The following is a 22,402-nucleotide window of genomic DNA, read 5'->3' as shown; positions in this document are numbered from 1 at the left end:
TGACTGACTTTGTTTGGTCTCAACTGAATCCTTTCCCTCCAGACTTAACAAGAACTGACTGGGTAAAGAATCTGCCTGGAATGATTTGTCACTTAGATTTGCTTCAGCCACACACCTGAAGACTAGCCTGAGTTTAGACAACTGTATGGAAGCCAGTACTACTTCACTGGCTTGATCAGTCTAAGAATGAACCTCATCTGGGTATGTATCTGGTGGGTTAGAGTCAGGAGTTGATGTTAGAGTCATAATACACTTTACAGTCCCTAAACACTCCTGGAATTGTACCATTCTAACTCCAATGACCACCCCTACAAGTCCGGAAACCCAGGATTACAAACATCACAGGACAGAGAAGATGGTTAAAGATCACAGAAATAGAGCTTTTAAATTTTCTAACTAATTCAGATTCACATATCCAACTTCCTGAACTGACGGTCACTAATCAGTGGACTTTACACATAATCCTATGGTTGCTACACTATCAGTACTTGAATGAGACACACTTTCAGTTTTCTTTCATACGTGCTGCGGGAGTATCTTCCGCTGCTTCAGCCAATAGTCGCTGAAGCACTAGCCCATGGTGCTGTGGGAGCGCCTTCCGCTCCATCAGCCAATAGTCGCTGAAATACCAGCCCACTGGGGCGTGGTATATTTCTCTTTTAAAAAGAGCCACAGAGCTCGGCTCGGGCCTCTTGGTTCCGGCGCTTGGTCCCAGCTCCTGCTCCTGGCTCCTGCTCCAGCGACTAGGCTCCCTTCCTGACGGTTTATGGTGTATGTAAGTTTTACCCCCCCAAAATAAATAACCCCTTAAAACATAACTGGTGTGGGATTGATTCGCCGTTATTTGGCACCCAGCGTTTGGTTTAAGAACCACCCCACCCCCCCACGCCCAGCTCGGCCTCTGGCTTGGCTACCTGCCGCCAGCTCGGCTTGGCACGAGTCCTCCCTCAGCCATAACCTCCATGCCTCCCAGGATACACAGGTCCGGACAGTCTCTGCCGGCCTACTTTGCCCTGTTAATGATGATGACCATACAGGTGGTAAGAAAAACATAAAATGGGGGCAGGGTTCTGTTCTTGTCTCCACAGGAAAACACTCGTCTTTGAAAAATTCAAAGTACCCTGGATGTTTAAATACTGACAGATAAAAAAATAACTACCCAATATGGATTATCAAAAAAACTAAATAGGTTCTGTGAGTATGAAGCTCTAAAATATACTAAATCATATTTCTAAATTTATAGAGCTGGTTTTGGAGTTGGACTCTTGGCTCGGTCCCTCTCTAATTCCAAGCCTGTTGTTAGGAGAAAAACCCAGAGTTTCTGGAGTTTCTGTCTTATGTCAAGAGCCATAATATAAGACAAAAAGAAATATGAGTTTAAAAAACATCTTTGCTTTTCTTCATATCTATCATAATCTTCATTAAATATGTCTATCATACCTTTCATTAAATATGTTTGTATATGTCTATATAATTAATGTTAAAGTTTTCCACAATGAACAATGAGTTCTTTCTGCACTGACATTTGAAGTTTCCAGGAAGAAGATGGGGCCCCCATAACAACAGCTCCACTCGGTTGATATGACATCATGATACTGATAGTGCTACTACAAGTCCTGTTTTGGGTATCAGCTACACAGATGATTCCAACTTGGTTAGCTGAAATGGTGCACATCTTGTACAACATTCTGGCCAGACCTCCACAAAATACTCAGAGACTGTTTGCAATTTTAAAAGACATTGACCTTAAAATTTAACCATCATTTTAGTTTCACAGGATCCTCCAAAAAGAACCATACCCCCATGACAGCTGAAAGTAATTCTAGGGGACAATGTCCCCTCTCTCAGCAAAGTTTGTCCTCAGGTTTAGGAACAATATTTAGAGATTGATTATAATTAGTATACGGTTGAGAATTGGAAAAGAAATTTTATAAGCTCAGGGATCTTTTGGAAAAAAAAGGGGGGGATAATTGGATAGATAATAATGGTATTTGTGAGTTATTGTTTATAGATAATTACATCGACATATATTGAATATTGTATGTATACATGCTTTTACCTGTTTAAAACATTTTTATGTATTGATATATATTGTATTGATATATGTATACCATATTGCAGTGTACATTTCTACCTCTGATTAAGATACTCATATATTGTTTATGTATTGATATTTATTGTTTACATTTGGAGATCATTGTCCTCATTTATTACACAGTTGTTTATTCTCTTAGTCTTTAAATTAGATACATGTTAAGAATTGTAGATCAATAGTCATCTATGTCTGTCATATTTATGGTTAGACTAATCAGGTTCTTTAGATTCATAGAGATTATATATAAATAGTCTTCAACCTCTTCGAAGAGCTGTAGAAAATGGCATTTAATTTAATCTTAGAGTTCTGTGTAGTGAGACACAATCACTCCTGGCAACACCGACCTATTCTTGAGAGATTGTTGAGCACCAAAGACACTCCACTTGGAGCTTGTCTTCTTGACAAAACTGGCCTCTGGGTAAGGAACTGTTCATACCTCAACTACTGACAAATACACGGTATCCGGAAATGGATAAACAGAACTGTCAAATCTTACCAAGACAGGGTAAGATGGTTTTGAAAAATCTCTTGCCTGTTAAAATCCAGAAATGGATAAAATCCGGAAATGGATAAACAGAACTGTTAAATCTTGCCAAGAAAGGGTAAGATGGTTTTGAAAAATCTCTTGCCTGTTAAAAATAATCTGTCAGTTATTCTAGGCCTAAGTCAAAGTTGGTTGCTTCAACGCTGCAAACAGGTCTTTGGTGATTGCCCAGGTAGCCAGTTGTCTCTGTGATTTGTTACATGTTTTGGAAGTTCTTTGATTGCACTTCCTAATTACTCAGGTAACATTATTTTCCTTCTCAGATCTTCTATGGGGTTGAAGACTAGATAAATGTAGCTACTTTCCTCTCATGACTTGGCCAAGTTATTTATTATATAAGACTTTAGCTAGTTAGAATAGGATATTTGTACTTATTGTATATAATTGTGTAGGTTTGTACTTACTGTATATAATTTCGTAGTAGGCTTAGAACTCTCTTACTTAAACAAAAGGGGGAGGTGCTGTGGGAGTATCTTCTGCTGCTTCAGCCAATAGTCGCTGAAGCACTAGCCCACGGTGCTGTGGGAGCGCCTTCCGCTCCATCAGCCAATAGCCGCTGAAACACCAGCCCACTGGGGCATGGTATATTTCTCTTTTAAAAAGAGCCACAGAGCTCGGCTCGGGCCTCTTGGTTCCGGCGCTTGATCCCGGCTCCTGCTCCAGCGACTAGGCTCCCTTCCTGACGGTTTATGGTGTATGTAAGTTTTACCCCTCAAAATAAATAACCCCTTAAAACATAACTGGTGTGGGAATGATTCGCCGTTACATACTTACATACATAATGCAATTATATGCCTTAATTTGATGAATGCAGAATTTGCTACATACAAGTTCTGAATCAAAATATATCTTTATGTGAAAGCCAATAGTAATTTCAACTTTGCTAACTTTTCCACTTTTTTAGCCATACACCATTTTCCACTTTAAACATGTCCTTGTCCATATTTACGTAATCCCAAGGCACTGAACATCACTGCAACACTTTCTTGGATTCAAATAAGCATTTACCTCTATTTGAAATTGACATTGTTTGAAAGTCTGACCCTGAACTTTTGCCTGTGTAACCCTGATTACAATTATTTAAAATAGACAAACTACATTAATCTCATCTCCTTGGTACAATCCTATTCAATGCAACTGACTAATACGAACAAGACCGCTGATGGGTGAGGCTGTGCCACATTTCTGTAACATGCACAAAAGATGTTTTAGTCTGTTTATACATAAAACAATACATAAAGAAATAAATTCTCCGATCACCTTATCAATCAACCAATCATTTTTATGTGTAATGTTATTTATAAGCAAATTACACAGCTGTAAGTTATGTTATACAGTGAGGGAAAATTACCATTCAAGTTGTAATATTAGAATTAAAGATGAATTCTTTTAGGAAACTATTATAAACAAACAATATATAATATGCAAAACAATTCATCAAATACCCATCAGTTTGAGCCTTCATCCCAAGTTGCAATTTCCATTTCCATTTCTCTTAAGTAAATGAATTAAGAGGATGCTCTTGTTGGTCTGAGTTCACTATCTATGAAGATACTATAGATTTTTTTCATAGGTGTTTTGCATTCTATGTGGTTATGGTTAAAATTTATGCTTGGGGTATAAACATTCCCACGTTGTCCTCAATCTGACTGATATTCTTATGCCAATCTTACTGTTTAGTCCAAAGGACTAAGCATGGATGCAATGCAGACACCAAGAGATACAGAAGTCTTAAGGGACTAGCCTGGTTTCACTGTACAGCAACTTTACCACCTCAGGCCAGACACAGTGCCTCCAAGCAACTTGTTACTATACTGTGAAGTGAACATGTTTAGTTTCTTTGGTACTATTATAAAAAAAGACTGTATGCAAGCATCTGAAGTTCTCACAAAAAAAAAAAAAGGTAGAAGATCCCTTATTTGAAAACAGAGTAAGAACCATTAGAAAAACAGCAGTTCTTGTTAACGAGCATCAGCAAAATGTTTCTGTATCATTCTGAATGAGTTCACCCCTTACAGGTTTCACCAACAGTTCTGGAAGGCTGGCCTGGATTCCTTTAGTCACACACTGACATCTAGTGGAGATTTATAGTGAGCTATGGGCCACCTTACACCTAAAACTGCAGTTCTCAACCTTCCTAACGCTGTGACCCTTCAATACAGTTTCTCATATTGTGGTGACTCTTGACCATAAAAATATTTTTGCTACTTCATAACTGTAACTTTGTTATGAATTGTAATGTAAATATCTGATATGTAGAATATCTGATGTGTAACCTTTGAGAAAGGGTTGTTCAACACCCAAAGGCATCACGGCCCACAGGCTGAGAACCACTGTCCTAAAAGAACTCACTCTGACAGGGGCAGACAGAAGCAAAACCACCATTAATTTTCATTCAAAGCATCAAGAACAAACACAAAAAGATTAAGTAAAGGTGTATCTTCAAGTCTTGCTTTGGATATTGGCCAAAACCCAAGGCAGAAAAGAAGTTAGGAGGGTGGAGGTGGGTGGTGAAGACCTATTTGGTGTGGGATGTTGGAGAGTTCCACCAAACATCCTTTTAACTTACAACTCAAAAGGACACATAACTATACTCAGCTGCTCTTTTCAAGAGTGGAAACCAGCAAGCAAATTTCCTTAACAACACAAGTAAAGAAAAATGGAGAGAAGCATCCCCAGGCTTCCTATCACATCCCATGAGTTAAAACTCTCCATGGTTAGAATTTTATTAATTCCAAACAAGCACATGTTATGTGTATGCTTTAGACTATTTCATTAAGCATTTATCTAAACCTATTTACTCACCACACTCTGAAATAAAATATATACAATGCTTATTCTACTTTCCCAAGTTTTCAAAGTATGCAGCACTATCAATAAAAGCATGGCATTTTCCCTAAGAAATAAAACTGAGGGTCCAGGAGAAAGTCGATAAAATACCTTCATACTTTATTTAATATACAAGTATCCAAATCAAGTAAAATTAATATTTAAACATTGTTATAATCACACTTGCATCTGCTACACACTGAATTTAAAGCACGTCCCCTCCACCGCCTTGGTGAAGCTGGAAAGGACCGAGTAGATGGTCTGATCCACATCAGGCTACTTTCTTTGTTCTCCGTTAGCTTCAACCACGGGATGGGCTTCCTGGATCCAATGGACAGGAGAACTTCAAGAGGAGGAGTTCTGGAAGCTGGAATAAAGAATATACACATACATGGCTGTGTGCTTAGTGTCTGTCTGTTCGTGACAGACTTTCCATCACATCATTTCTGGGGGGAAGAAAGTAAAAACAAGAAACATAGAACCAGGAAAGTGAAAACCTCTCACTGTTGATCTGGAAGGAACAGTACTAAGACAAATCCTCCATAACTATGCATGGCACAGACTTCCTCTCGAGAAGAATGTAGATGAGCTTGCTGCTACTACATCCAAAATAATTCTAATTGCTAAAATGTTTCCCCCTCTCTCATTGCTTCTGAGACTCTGAATTATCTAGAGATGACTGGCAAGACCAGCGCTAGAGTGTAAAAATCCTACGTGAGCCTTAAGACAGCCACATTACATATATAAACTATCCATCCTTAAATAGACATAATTGTTGGCACTCTTTAAGTGTGAAAGAAATAACAAGGCAGAAAAAAGTTCGGGGAGAGTGGCCGTGTGGGTGGTGACGAGCTGTTTGGTGCTGAGATGTTGGAGAGCTCCCCCAAACATCCCTTTAATTTACAATTCTAAAGGACACATGGCCATGCTCAGTTGCTCTGAGTACACCATACCAAACTGATATGCAGGTCTTCAGCAATTAACAGAGAATTCCAATGTTAAAAGCTGAGACAAAAAACAAGCAAGCAAGCAAGCAAATAAAGCAAAACACAAGACACAGCCAGAGACCAAGCAAAAAACCATGCTCTACAGTGAGGTGTCATACTATATGGAACTTAATGGTATTTTCTTAACGTTTGTTCTCTAAGTAACTCACAATGCACATTGTTTTGCCACTAAATAATGTTCTCTGCCACTACATTTTGCAGTGTTGTTCATTGGAATTAGCCCAATTATGTAACTGAAAAAAGAATTCAGATTCTAAAAATTAGGAAAAAAAAATCCCAGTTACAAAACAAGATAGCAAATAGAACCGGTGGTGACATTGCTTGACCGTGAAGTTCAGCTTATGAAAAACCCAGAAATCAGAACTTAGGTATTGGCTATCCTTAGAATATTTTATTCACTAGCTATTAAGATAATTACTTCCCTGGTTTACTGAGAATACACTGAAAATTTTAAGTTTTGTGATTCCCATATTTGTTCTTTTTAAAGAAAAATGTCAAAGGACGACAGGCTGTAGCCTTGGTAATATTTTTATAAATGTATACTTTATGATGGTAGGTTTTGACAGCAGTATTTAGAGTCATGGGCAGGATTCCAGCTTTGAAACTAAGGCTACTATCCCTATTTGTTAAAAGAGCAGATTCTGATCATTTTCAGAAGCTGTAGATCATTGGGAGGGGGGCATATTCTCCACCAAGCTGGTTTTCTAGCTCCAGTCTCTGGGGATACTGTGTTATGGAAGTTTTTCAGATGGGCTCAGAGCTGTAAATACTGAAAGAGGCAGCTGTTAGAAGACCAGACCATAGCATGTTCTATAAGATGAGTCTATGTGTGGTCAAAGCACCTGTGTAGAATATATTTAGTCTCAGAAAGAGAATTTGCAGTAGCAGCATAGAATGGATAACTAACATTTTCCAGAACCGCCCCCCTTTGTGACCTGGACTCCCCTGGACATCAAGAAAATACAGACAAGTCTGACTTGGAGAATCAGAAGAAACTTTATTGATCTCTTTAACCTTCCAGCAATGAGAACAAGCAAGACAGTATTTTAAACCCAAGCTCAAGAGTACACCTTTTTCCAGAATTTTAATGGGTTGGGTGGTTTTCCCGGTGTAGTGCCTTCCTAAATCACACCTTCTGGTCCACCACCATCACCACAGGCAACACACACACTCAGTGCCAAGGGGAATGTGTCTACTTTCTCTCTAGGAGGCCCCACTGGAGCACCGTATCTTCCTGTGGGCTTTTGGAATCCCATGGTAATTTATACCTAGTATTCCTGAATGATAAACAGGGTTATGTTAATTCTGCTTTTAAATACACGAGGAAAAGAAGATACATTGAGAAGGATGTAACAAGCTGCAAGTCAAAATACAAAACCATTTCCAACTTTAGTTACCAAAATACAGAACTTCAGAAATGCTAATGGATTTGTGGCATGCCCTTCTATAAATAAAGACTTCTTTTAATTGCGATCCTCCAGCCCAGGCCTGGATGGGAAGGGCAGTGTAAGCAAAGTCTTTGAGAAGAAGCACTGAAGGGAATAAACTGGAATAGAGGGTGACCACTGCGCTCCTTCCCATCACTGCAGGGTTATGATGATTCTGGCTTACTATGAGCTTCTCGAATGGTTCACTTTAAATCTGGAAGACTTTGTGTGCACAATTAGATACAACCAAGTACTAGCCAGTCTTACGAGAAACATCACTATGATGTCAAAACAAGTGACACATGCCAAACTGCTGTCGGACTTACCCACTGTTAAGAACTAGCCTACTCACGAAGCCTCATTTTATGAAGGTGCCTACATAGTTAAATATGGCTACATGTAATTTGCATCTTTGGAAGTTAAGATTTCCAAATACTCAAATTCTGAGGGAAGAAAAGTACAAAGTAGCCCACTCATCACTGAATTATTTTGGACTAAACAGAAAGCTCAATTTTAGCACTGCCAAATGCTCTTAGGTACAGACAGCAATGTGCCACCTCACCATCTGTGCACCAAGTCCACATTTAAAACATCAATGTGCCCAGCAAAGGATCTTAAGCAAAGCATGTGTTTGTGCTTAACTGAAACCTAAACATGGTCATGTCACAGGGCTGCACGTATCAACGTCTAACTACTTCAGGGGAAGTATACAAAGACGTCAGAGTATCCCAGAATTGCACTGTGATGAGCAGAAGAAAGCCTTGAAGAGTCCACAGATTAGGAAGTCACCATGTGTCACTATCATTATTTCTCTAAGTATTTACTATGAATGATGGAAAGGCTGTTGTTGGCAAGAGGGACCCTTGAGTTTCACTACCAACAAACACCTGGAGCAGCTGACACAGACACTGCTTCATTAGAGCAGCACAGCGGCAGAAAGCGAGGCTTCCACAGAATGCAACAGGCACCCACTATAGTCCTATGATCAGGAGCTTGCACGGGACAGAGGTACGTGCTTAGAACTGTGAAGAACGGCCTGGAGTCTGCCTATGCACAAAAAGGTATTCTCTTAAGGTTCATGTGGATAAGGGACAGTCAAGCACTGAATTTAAACAATAAGGCTAGAAAGGAAAGCAAATTGACCCAAAGTCCTTCAGAAATAAGGAAAATAAAGCAATTATCAAGTTGCCTCTACATGAAATATGTTAAAGAATATTACAATTAATTTAATAATACTTGGGGAAATAGGCATAGGCTATTTAAGTTCAGAAAAAAATTTACATGAAGTTGTACATGAACAATTACAGCAAAGTGTCTTTGTTTATCTCCTATGGTGCCTTTAACAAGCTTCAAGCTTGGACCTAATCACAGCTTTGAACAAAACCAAACTTGTAAAAGTCATCAATGCAAAGCATCCCCTAGGTAGCTAATGAAAATGACCATTTGAGTCTTTACTTGATTCCTGAAACGCCATCTGATGCAGGGAGCCTTTCTGCCATCCCTTACTCCTCAAGTCTTTTCCAGGTCCTTCCCTTCTCCTGGGTTCCTCTTCTGGGGTTTCCTGTGATACAGAGCTGAGCCCTCGCAGCAGGCACTGCTGGGCAGATAAGCTGAGGCCTTTTTACAGTGTGAATGCTCCATCCTCACAAACGTACAAGCCTAGTCCAGACCTGACTGCAACCCAGATTTACACACCCACGGTCTCGAAATGCCCACTGCAGTGTTTAGTCAGGCACTTCAAACCCAGGCTGTCAAAAACAAAGCTTTTAACCTCCCCCATGAATATATCCTTCTTGTTTGCTCAGGTCCCATGCACTGGCTATTTTCCCATACCGCCTGGTCAGACTTCATCAAACACTGTTAGCTCTATCTTCAGTCCAGGCACAGGCAATTCTTCTTCTTTTTTTAAAAATATTTATTTATTTATTTATTATGTATACAATATTCTGTCTGTGTGTATGCCTGCAGGCCAGAAGAGGGCACCAGACCTCATTACAGATGGTTGTGGGCCACCATATGGTTGCTGGGAATTGAACTCAGGACCTTTGGAAGAGCAGGCAATGCTCTTAACCTCTGAGCCATCTCTCCAGCCCCAGCAATTCTTATGAATAACTTTGCCCCAGGTCAAGGCCACTGACATCACTTACCTGGACTAATGACTGACTCTCCTAACTAACCATCCTGTTCTCAGATTTCCATACACTTGTTCTCTTCCGAATGTACAACCTCACTCAGCCCTTGTTCTTTCCCCTAACAGTAATCAGAGATCCTAACAAAACCTATGATGCCCTGTATCTTTGGGGTAAAAAACACCCTCAAATAGCATCCCATTTATGATAGCCAAGGCTTAGGCAAGACCCCCAGATCACGCCATCACCTCAGGTGACCTAGCCTCCTACTCCTGGTCCAGTGCTCACCTTATTTGTCTCACACATTTATTCCTCTTGAACTTGAGTGTTCTCCTGCTACGGAGTCTTTCCGCCTGCCATTTCTGCTTATCCGGCTTATCCTTCAAGTACAGCTCTGTACAGCTCTTTCCAGCTCTTATTTTTCTGTTCATGTCTTTCCTGGCTACCCTAAACTCAGCTGCTGGGCTTCTAGAGGGGAAGTTTTGGGGGAAAATGAAGATAACACACAATCTTAAGTGACTAAGAAGTACAAGGATCAGAAAATCCCTACCTCCATGTCTTTGAAGACTTCGGACCATGATACAGGATACTACCTGCTTCCTATGTGAATCCTGACTTCCCTTCTCCCTCCTACACCCATTCCCTCTTTCCTTCTGCTTCAGTTTGCTACACACCACTTACAATCTAACACTTTTCTTTGGGACTCTCAGGATTTGAAACTACTTAAGTATAGGGATTTTTTTTTCTGAGCTCTAGTCTCTGCTACTACTCAGCACCCAGGACAATATTAATTTGCCCAAGTACACAAGTACTAAAGTACTGACTTTAATCAAAAATAATTTGATACATTATTTCTGGAGTCTCATGAATGGAGATGACATACACATACAAATAAAATGCAATGTGCATTTTAATGTGCCATTTAAAAACCTATAGAAAACCTCATATAACTGTCATCACTGTGTGAATATATAGATATATTACAACCTTCACTGTTTGATCAGAACAAATTCAGAAGGCTAGTGTTCCACTAACAATGAAGGAAGCTGCTAAGGGGAACTGGTAGCTCACTCTCTTTCTCCCCTAAGCTCTTTATACTCCACAAAAAAACCTGTTTTCCTCACTTCATAGATAATAACATGAAGCTGGACATCACTCTCCCAAACTCCAGTCACTAGAAACTGCTAAACTTCCTGCTGTGGGACAATACTCTTGTACACTGTAAAGATTTTTCACTCGTCTTGGTTTAATAAAACTCTGATTGGCCAGTACCCATGCAGGAAGTATAGGCAGGACAACCAGACTAGGAGAATTCTGGGAAGAGGAAAGGCAGAGATGCAGTTAGCAGCTAGATGTAGAGGAAGCAAGATGAGAATGCCCTACCGAGAAAAGGTACTAAGCCACGTGGCTAAACACAGACAAGAATTATGGACTAATTTAGGTTGTAAGAGCTAGTTAATAATAAGCCTGATTTAAGAGGCCAAACAGTTTATAATTAATATAAGCCTCTGTGTTTCTTTGGGACTGAACTGCTGCAGGACAGAAACGTCCATCTACAACTTCCCCTTCACTGTCAGGCTTCTGATGCCAGCACTGTTCAACCAACCACTTCTTAGAGGGTTTTCTTCCATCCCTTATCACACTGAGGTGGGCTCAGTTTGCTCAGCAGATTTAAATATTCATAAGTGAGATAACTGGAATTAGACTTTCCAATTAGACTTATTAGGACAATTGCTGAGCAAGAGAGTAAAAAGTGGGCTTTTGGTCTGCACATTCTCTTTTCAGACCCCACATGTAGGAATCTCACTGAGGACTTTCCAGGTTCCCGGGCAGGCCCCTGCCACAGAGCAGCACATAGCACATTATACACTTCTACCTAGTTCTTTTCCTTAAAGCATTTTTTTGTTAAAATGATTCTCTCAAAGACCTCCCCCCACCTTTCCTAAAATACTGGTACACAGTCACGAGTCTCTTAACAGAGGGAATATCCTTTGAAAAACGTGGCTCTTGCCCTTCGTCACTGTAAAAACATCAGAGTACGTAGGCTACACAGAACCCAAGAAACACCTTCTGTGTGATGCAGTCATCCGGTGCTGGCACCCAGTACACAAGTCTGCATCCAATGCTTTGTGAGTTTTCTCTTTACCAATAAAAGGGATTGAGAAAATACCTATGATGGGAAACTGTATACAGCCATAGCAAGGAATGACTTCTGGTAGACTGATGAACTTTTAAAATTTTAAGATTAACTCATTCTTCATTCTAAGACACTGACAAAAGTGTTATTACTTGACCCATTTTAACAGGAATAATCTAAGCAGCATTTACCATGTATAAAGCATTGCAATCAGTGTACTGGGAATTAAAGACATGCTTGTTATGTAGACAAGCATCATGTGAAGTTGAAGGTTTACCTCCATGATAAAATAATCATCCCATCAGCACTCACATTAGATACCTGGCTAGTATTTAGACAGAGGAGGATAGATGTCTTCATAGGGCTCACTGTCCAAGCATACAGATATGGTGTTAAACTGAACTGGGTAAAATGTCAAAATAATAAAAAAGTAATTTTAAAGACTACATTTCTCATTTTGTGTGTATGTGTAATGTCGAAGAGGAAGGGCAGGAGATGGAGTGTATTTGTATGTGTATGCATAATGTTGAGGTGGAAGGGCGGGAGATGGAGTGTGGTTTTGTGAGTATGTTTAATGTCGAGGTGGAGGGGCGGGAGATGGGGTGTGTTTGTGTGTATGTATAATGTCGAGGTGGAGGGGCAGGAGATGGGGTGTGTTTGTGTGTGTGTGTGTGTGTGTGTGTGTGTGTGTGTATAGTGTTGAGGGGGAAGGGCGGGAGATGGAGTGTATTTTCTCTTTCCACCTTTAATGTGTATGCTAGGCTCACTCAGATGGTCATGTTTGCATGGCAAGCACTTTTATTTGCTGAGCCATTTTTCTAGCCGAAGAATATTTTTAAAATGTCACTTAGTATTAAGTATATTGAATATTATATAGATTGAATAAATTCACTAAACATTATGCAATCGATTTTATTGTTATATCAGCAGGGACATCTGTTTAACTTCTTATTCAGCAGAAAACAGATAAATTTTTTTAACCAAGGCATGTTTTTCTTTTGTTAGGGAGAAAAACCTATCTGGACAGGAAAGTGACAAACTACCTAATAAGGATGTGTAAACATCTCTGTATGTTTCACACTCTAAATAAACTAAGCAATTATCGAGCATTTAAACTTTGAAGAACAAACTCTCCATGTAAACCAGTTAACAGGTTATACAGTATATGCGTCTTCTAACCACTAACTGCCCAACCACTCCCTGCATTTCCCAAAAAGAGAAAGATAAAAAGGAGTTCTTGACTTTTAGAGAGGAAAGTGGAAGACAAATGCTCGGCTCTCTGTGATGCGTGTGAGGACGGCGTCTGAGGAAAACAGACTGACAAAGTACAGTAAATGAGAGTGGTGCAGCATCGATGTTCAAAGGGTGGATATGAGATCAACCGAGGAGATCTGGGGGACACCTTTCAGTGACTCGCATGAGACAGATCTCCACGAACACGGTACTCACTGTGTCTACGTGCCAAGTTATTCATTTTGTTATGTTCTGCTCTACCTTAGAATATACCCAGGACTAAGCTCCAGCACTCTGCTGCCTAACCTACACCTAATGACAAAGACTAAAGGATGTCTCTAACTACCTTGTGCCCAAATCTGGGTCATATGCTATTTAAGTCCCCCACACACACACACACACACAGAGTGAGAGAGAGAGAGAGAGAGAGAGAGAGAGAGAGAGAGAGAGAGATCGTTCAGGTTCAGCGTAGCATTTATGTATGTTGACATGTTGACATTGGGAGTTCTTACTTAAAATTTACTCTGCACTTCCAGTGCAGACATAAGCAGTTGCAAGCACAGCAGGTGGCAAACTGGAAGATGTTGGTTCCAGGGCATTCCCTGCAGGGAGCTGCTTATGAGTTCAACAGTCAGGAAGGAAAGAAAACAGGAAAAACAGAAGCGCACATGCCTGGGACAGATGTGCATATGTCTCAGTTCTAGGTTAACAAGGTGGACGTTGCCTGACAGTGAGCCAGGCTTTACCACTCATTACCACTGGTAGGGAGTTACACAAGCCACTCAGCAATCTACTCTGTAACCATTCGGGAAGCAGAATTGCTCCATTACACATTGGAGACAAACAATGAAAAGCTTCCGAAGGAGAAACTGAGGAGCAAGTGAGATTTGACTTAAATAACGGATATGTACTAAAGTGTAATTATTGTTATACGGGTATTGCTTGAAAAAACAATGTGACTTGATATAAACCAAAGAGGCTTGTACATTTACTTACTCTGAATAAGAAACATTAAATGAAGTATAACAATAATGCAATTACTGTAGAATTAGTTTCTTAAGGTGGATTCAGAAAACATAATTGATGTTTCATACTTAAATGATCCGTCCAAAGCCCACAATTTAAACTGTAACTAGCAATGTGTTAATAATCCATACATTAACATGATGTTAATCGCAGTCTCAGGACTAAACTGCCGCTCATATTTACGCCAGTCATTCTTCTATTACTTGAACACCACTGAACACCAGTGGACTGGCTAAAGTTCTTTACAAATCAGAGACAAAGCTCTTCTGAGAAAAGGTAGCATGGTAAAAATACAAATTTTTATTCCCACAATTAGTTAAGATTTCCTAGTTCGAAAGAAAAGGTCATGTCCATGTAATTAAAATAACATATCTGATATGCTCATCAGTACAAACTTTTAGATGTGGTTATGTAAGATGGTTTTTAGTATTACTTGTCTCATTTTCAAGTTTTTAAACCAAGGGAACTATCCTAAGTGTTCTGGTAACAAATACTAATAAACTACCTCATATTCATTAGAAATAAATCTTAAACTAAAATTGGTTCTTAAAGATCTACTCAAATAATTTATCTAATTTTAGAAATTATAATAATCGATGAATAATTCTTTTACAGGCAACAGTTACAGCAGGTATGCATATCAGGCACGGTTTTGCACTGACCGGTTCCTCAGAGAGTGTGTGATCATTAAGACACCACAGGTCTGATGGGATACATGGTGGCTTGGCCACTCTCACACATTCATGAGTTACAATTGAAAGGGCAACACAGGAACACCCCAAGGCTCAGAATGAAAGCTTCTGAGCACCAAGAGAAGCTTATTACTCTAGGGTAGAATGACCTATCTCAGCAATGGAATGAAGTCCTTTCCACAGCTTACCATGATTAATGAAAATCATTTTAACTATCATGCAAGGCCTCCACTCTCATCATATTGACTTGAACTGTAAATTTTTAATTTGTTTAAAATAAGAATCAGAACTTTTCCGAAACAAAGCTTAAATCTTCTAACATTAACATGCTGTTCACTGTTCCTCTATAAAAGGGTACTGGTGTGTGTGTGTTTGTGTGTCTGTGTGTGTGTAGCACTTGTAGAAATTGGAAACCTGTTAAATTTTAAGTTTTTCCCTGATTTAGTACTTCTATCATCAAATACTTGAGCAAAAGCCAATATTTTAAAAGTGGTAGTCTATGTAACTAACACGACTCACTTCCCTAAAGAAATGTCTGTGTCTGTGTACGTGTGTGGTGCTGGGGATGCCAAGGTAGCCTTAACCACTGAGCTAGCATTCACCAGCCCAAAGCAATACATACTCTTATCCTAATGATAAATTTCCATAAATTTTATGATGGTACTGTATTTACCATATTTAGAATCGGAAAAGAAACTGACCACAGATAATTTATTCCAGGCACAGGGGAAAAAAAATAGTACAATCATATTGTTTACAATTCTCTTAAGAAAGCTTAATAATTACAAGCTAAATAGTACACTTCATAATTACAGTTAGAAGTTATTTAAGCTCTACATCCTTACAATATGTCTTCAACCGAGAGTGCCACATCTGCGCATGAACACACCTTCTACCATAAGGGAAACAGGGCCTTTGCGCCTCTGGCTACACTTGCTGGCCATGGATTACAATAACAGTAATGCACCATAAAAATTCAAGATCAGGATTAAAGGGAAAAGCACCATAGAAAAGCAATCACAGAATAGCAATTATCTGACAGTATTGCCCAACTTTTAATAGACATCACCAATTTGGAAACAAAATGCTCTGTAAGACATGGAGAGGGTCCTGAATAACCCAGGACTTCATTTTCAACTCAAATACTACATGTTCAATGTAGAATTCATGTTTTTTTTCTTTTTTTAAAAGACCAATGGTTTAAATCCAGCTTCACATTTAAGCCCACTATATGCTCTCCTTAAAGGAAAAAATTCTACACACTTAAGATTTTTAAATGCTTTCAATTTAATAATTCATCCATTTGTACTAGTCCTTAATAATCAATCTTCATAGCCACATCTTTATCTCATCAACAATCATCTCAGACACACCTTCTGACAAGACTTTCAACATTACGACAAGAAACTATGCCTTCAGGAGCATGTTTATTGTGTTTGAGATGATACATCAGTGCTCTCTGAGCTACAAAGGGTAAAAGGAAATCCTCTCATTACAAACTGACAAAGGGGGAAGGTAAAACATCTTCACAACAGCATGAACCACATACTCAGAAATAGATCTGGGCTTAATACAAATGACATAATTCCTAGTCATCTACAGCTACTTTATAACTTCATACAGATAATGAATTAGGCTAAAATGCACTATAATATTTGGTAGACTTCAGGACCAGTATCCTTAGTACATCACAAAATACATTTTGATATCCCAAAGAAGCAAGACTTGCAAGTAGGCATTTTAAACGTAACTAATCTACAGCTACAAAGTTCTACTCTTGATAGCATTTACCTTTTGGGGGAGTCTCCCAGTCTCCAAAGGATAAAGGCAGAGAGTAGAATCAGTATAACATATACACAGAAGTCCGTATTGTAAAGGCTATAAAGATCCGCAGCACAGTGGGAAGAGGCCTTCTGCTCCTTCACACTGCATACAAATTATGAGAATTATGTTGCGTATCTCTTGGTCCACTGTCTGGCTATCCTGTCATGTTCTGCTCTGTTGGTCAAATACTGAGTGGCTATGCTTCCAACCAGAGGATCCGCTGGAAAAGTAAGAACAACATTAAGACACCATGTGTGCTTTACACGTACAGTTCTAACATGGCATTACAGTATAAGTTATATTTTAATACAGTATGTTTTGATTTTTCCAAAGAAAATAATCTACCATGATATATATATAATATACAAATATTATTAAATATAATAATAATATTATTATCAAAAAATAAAGCCTTTTACTGAAAAAGTAAATGGTAAATTAATAATGATTTCTTAAGAGGTGTATTTTATTTAACAAATATTTTAAACCTTATTGGGAATCATACATGACTACTGTATTTACATTATTTTTACTTGCATCTCTCCCCGAACCATTCACTCAAATTCAAAACACCTGTCATTATCACTGTTACACATATATGTATACCCTCCCCCCACTCTTAAGTTCATGTATTTAGGGTCTCATCTCTAGAAAAGACATATTCTTGCTCCTCAGCAGCCACTGACTGTAGCTGCCTCTCCCCCCCCACCTCACACGGCATGTCAACTGCTAAAGTCACTGTGCAGGTCTTCCTTCCGCAGCCTAAGATATTCTGTTGCGGTATTATAGATGCAGCTTCCCTGTCAAGTTATTCTTGACATTTTGTTCAACTATGAAAGTGGAATAGAAGTTGTATTTTTGTCTTGTTATGCATCTTAACATAGTTTTACATAAAGCTTCCATCTTATAATGCTATTCAGAATGAAATGTTCCCTGACATTCATACAGTTATGTCTCTAATTGTAAACACAGTCACTAAAAAAAAACTTACATGTCATTTCATTTTAAATATAATTTTGAAGTAAAAGTGAATCTGATATAAAAACAACTTTCATAAGCAAAGTATGTGCACATGGTGCAGAGAGTGTTCCAAACACAGCCAGCACTGAGGAGTAAAGACTTTCCCTTTTAGACTCCAAAGACTCACAACCCTCTCCCTGGCAAACAACTACTAACACCTTTAAATTATTTTTTTTCAGATATGCTATAGATCTAGGACATAACAATATTTGTTAAGTATGGATGTATCTTTTCAAAATCTCTGTATCTTGATACACTAGATCTAAAAGACTAAAAATCTCCCTGTAAGTTCAGAACTGTTCTACTCTTCAATAGCTAAAATCTCTTTGTGGACACTCAGGTTAGTTCTAATTGTTTACTTACACAAATGCACAATTAGCTATCTCTTCTTCTCTTCCTACTTGAACCCTCTCAAGTCTAACAGCCAAGCCCTCCAGTAGCAACTTGAGGTCTAAACATGACTCTAACAAGTTTGCTACCCATGTTTAATTTCTTAGGAGGCATTTCAGAAGTCACTAACTGTCCACTATCACTCTGAGTTTATACATAACACTCGAGCTGACTGAAGTGTGGTAACTGCACTATCCACTGCTGCTCTATTTAACAGCTGGTTTAATACAGAAAGGGGAACCCCAGTTACTGGGTGAGTACAGTAAAGCACACGGCAGCATGAAAGGATGGAAAAGGAATCAAGGCACACTGCTTAACTCTGACAGAAATGATGGACACAGTCCCAGTTTAGGAAGTAGAGGTTCCACAGCTGATAGTTCAAAAATCATCACAGAGGGGTATGACACTGTTGTGGAATTTAACTAGGTAAAGATGTTACATTTGTTTATGCTGTAGATTATTTCTTTATGAGAAGATGTGTTACATTTGTTTTGCTGGCTTTTTTAACACTACAAAGACTTGTTACGTTTGTTTGTGCTGCATTTGTTTAATTATGTAAAGATGTGCTGCTGTTTCACCTGCTTCCATAAGGCACCTGGATCAGCCTAATAAAAAGCTGACCTAGGCAGTAGAGGAATAGGTGGGGCTGGTGGACAGAAAGAATAAGTAGGAGGAAAAATCTAGGTGAGAGAGAGAGCGGAGAGAGGCAAAGAACAAGGGAGAAAGAGAGGTCCATGCCCAGGGCCAGCCAGAGACACACAAGAAGCAGTGAAAATAAGACGTACAGAAAGAAAGGTAAAAAGCCCCAAGGGAAAATGTAGAAAAAGAGAAACATTAAAATAAGAACTAAGATAAGGCGGAGCATTCCTAGCCAATAATTTCTCCGTGTCACGATTTAGAAGCTGGTTGGTGGCGTAAATGAGATTCTGCTACATGACAATAATAAACTAAATGAATATTAAGAAACTTTTGACTCATCTGACTCAGTGTCTAATTGATGATATTGGTTTCCTCATAAGTCTTTGGTGATTTTAAGAAGGTTTTACCAGACAGCCCCAGCTAACTCAGAAGTATGCAGAAGTCAGCCTCAGATTCACTATTCCACTGACTCAACCTCCATGCTTATCCCTCAAAATATATCTTATGCTGATCACCTTTCTAACATTTATTTTCTGATCAACATTAAACTAAGCCTTAGTTAAAGATTTAAAAAGATTTGCTTACCAGGGTTGCAGTCTGTCAAAAGGGAACAAATAGAGAGCAAAACCTTTGAAATAGTCAAAGCAGGACTCCAGTTGTCTTTTAGAATATCCAGGCAGATGACTCCCTGACTGTTGATGTTGCAGTGATAGATTCTGGTGCGGAAGGTAACCTAAACACAGTCACATAGAAACAGAAGAAAACAGGGCTGTGTCACCAATTCTCAACAGTCCCATGTCCCCGAGGATGCTACTCCTGCTCAGGTGTAACAACAAAACTGAATAGTTTTATTTGATTTAGTTAAAAATACTGGTTTGGTTTTGACTTAGTATAGAAAGTACTATATTTGGCTTAGGTTTTGTTAAGGTTGTTTTGTTTCAGACATGAGGTCTCTAGATATGTAGCTCTGGCTGGCCAGGTTTGTGTCAAACTTACAGCAATCCTCCTGTCTCTGTAGAGCATGCCTATAATCCCAGTTGTCAGGAAATAGCAGGAGTAATCAAGTATCAGGGATAGACAGCTGCTAGTTAATTTCCATTTTCACTAATGGTGCTAAGAAAATGTAATTGTAAATGTAATTCCTCACATACAAATATATCCTGTTCACTTTCTCCCCCTATTTTTTCTAGTTTGTTGAAACCAATTTCCAATATGAAAAACTAAGCACATAGAAGCAACTCCATTTATAAAAATAGACATAAAGTTTACTAAAGCTTTATTATACAGGAGGCAACCAAAGAATAAAAAATATGTATCATTCTCAAGAGAATCCAATCTGTGGCACTATAATAAGAGGGTTCTAACCCTTTATTTGATTTAGAAAGGCAGACCTGCACATCTGAAGAGCTTTTAAAGATAACTTTTAGGATTTTAGATTCTAATGGTCACACTGTAAAACACTCAAAAACAGTCAAATCTGGAGTATGTTCAAGTAGTTAAGGACCATCTTGTTATAAAATGCTGCAGTTAAGCAATGAATTATTATTCAGCTGTTTAAAAATGACATCATAAAATTTGCAGGCAAATAGGTATAACTAGAAAAGTATCATCCTGAGTGAGGTAATAACCCGACTGAGAAGGACAAATATGGCTAATTAATAGATGATTATCAAGCTACAGTCCACAGACCAGAAAGGTTAGGCAAAGATGGCTCTAGGGGGAGTTGATGCAATGGACCTCCCTGGGAAGAGGAAATAGAATACACTCTACACATGGATTGGCGGCAGGTGGAGATGGGAGCAGGAGACTGAGATGATGTGGTGTGTGTGAGTGGTGGTGGTGGTGGGGAGACAGCTGGAGGACTCCCAGCAATGGAGGATATGGAATCTGTAGTCAGACAAGTCTTCCAGTTGAGCTGTTGGCCAAGAGGATCCTGTGGAGATCCCCAAACAACCCAGGCTGGTACAAGGACAGGTCACTCTCCACAACGTGGCAGCAGGAGCCCCACTGCTAGGATCACATCCACATAACTTACTGAATGTAGAGAGGTTGAGTTATTGCCTGCATGGAGCCTTCACCCCATGGTCTAGTCTCTTTGGTGTGGGAAGATACTCTGCAGGCTATGGAAAGAGAAACCTGGATACCAACAAAGCCACAAAACCCTCAACGTATACAATCTGTTCTGCCTGCTATATGTGCTGGGGAAATAATGACGTAGAACATCTAGGAGCGGGCAATGTCTGGTTTAACTTGAAGCCCACACTAGGAGAAAGAACCCATGCCTTACACTGTCTGGATGGTCAGGAACCGGAGACTGGATAGCCCAGAAACCTGGGGTTGACTGGTAAAAGCAAAGCAAAACCAAACAAAACAGAAAACCCAATTTCCCAATGATATTCTGCTGAACTCATAGATGGGCGCACTGTCCAGTCATCACCATCAGAGTCTTCCTCTAGTAGCAGATGGGTGCAGGTGCAGAGACCCACAGCCAGATATGTGGAGAGAGAGAGAAAGAGAGAGAGAGAGAGATGCTAATTGGAGGTCTCCATCAGGTCCTTCCCCTTGGAGACCAAGAATCCCATAGGGTGGGGGGAAGTAGGAGTGAGAGGTATAGTGGACACCAGAAGAACATGACCCTCTGACTCAACTAAGCCGAGTTCATAAAGGCTCAGAGAGACCAAAGTGGAAAGCATGGGGCCTGCATGAATCTGAATCAGATCCTCTCTCTCTCTATGCTATGGCTGTTTGCTTGGTGTTTTTATGGACCTCCTATACTTAAAGCAGGCATGTCCCTGACTCTTTCCTCCTATTGGGTTGCCTTGTTCAGCCTCAGTACGTGAGCTTTTACCTTTACTTATTGCATCTTGTTTTGTCCTTTTTGGTTGTCTTCTCTTGGGAAGCCTGCTCTTTTCTGAAGAGGACTGGAAAGGGAGTGGGAAAGATGGGGGGGGGGCAATTGGGAGGAGTGAGCGAAACTGAGATCTGAATGTGTAGTGCATGTATGAGAGAAGATTCTATTTTCAATTGAAAAGGAAGGGACAGGGAGAGACAGATCATCCTGTTTTTAATTTGAGGTGGGACTTTGTTGAAATGTGCTTGAGAATACTTTCCAGAAAATGTCAAATGTCCTTTCTAAAAATCAAGTAAGTCTTTACAGACACAGATAGATGACAGACAGACAGACAGACAGACAGACACACACACACACACACAGAGAGAGAGAGAGAGAGAGAGAGAGAGAGAGAGAGAGAGAGAGAATTGAAAGATAGTCGATGGATGGATGAGATAGATATACCGATATATATGTACATACATGTATACACTGAATCATAACATATATTAAAAAGTTTTAGGATTTAAAAAGAAAAGCAATTCATACAAAGAAATACCATTTTTTAAAAAATCAGATT

The 22,402-nt window shown here is 39.3% G+C and overlaps 1 protein-coding gene across 2 annotated transcripts in view; it reads right to left on the bottom strand.

Annotated features, from left to right (window-relative positions):
* Window positions 1-16,529: 16,529 nt before the first annotated feature.
* Window positions 16,530-22,402, bottom strand: part of Ube2e3 (ubiquitin conjugating enzyme E2 E3) — a 66,501-nt gene continuing 60,628 nt past the window's right edge. For both annotated transcript variants that reach the window (XM_087900097.1, XM_048425889.3), the window contains exons 5-6: window positions 19,578-19,725; window positions 16,530-17,163 (exon numbers count right to left, since the gene is read on the bottom strand). In XM_087900097.1, the coding sequence (XP_087756223.1) occupies window positions 17,066-17,163; window positions 19,578-19,725 (246 nt within the window). In that variant the 3' untranslated portion in view covers window positions 16,530-17,065. The remainder of the gene's footprint in view (window positions 17,164-19,577; window positions 19,726-22,402) is intronic.

The sequence above is a fragment of the Myodes glareolus genome, chromosome 21 (genome assembly GCF_982192425.1).
Source record: "Myodes glareolus chromosome 21, mMyoGla1.1, whole genome shotgun sequence".
In the NCBI taxonomy this organism is placed as follows: domain Eukaryota; kingdom Metazoa; phylum Chordata; class Mammalia; order Rodentia; family Cricetidae; genus Myodes; species Myodes glareolus.
The sequence above is the reverse complement of the archived record's forward strand: the minus strand, read 5'-3'. Positions and strand labels throughout refer to the sequence as shown.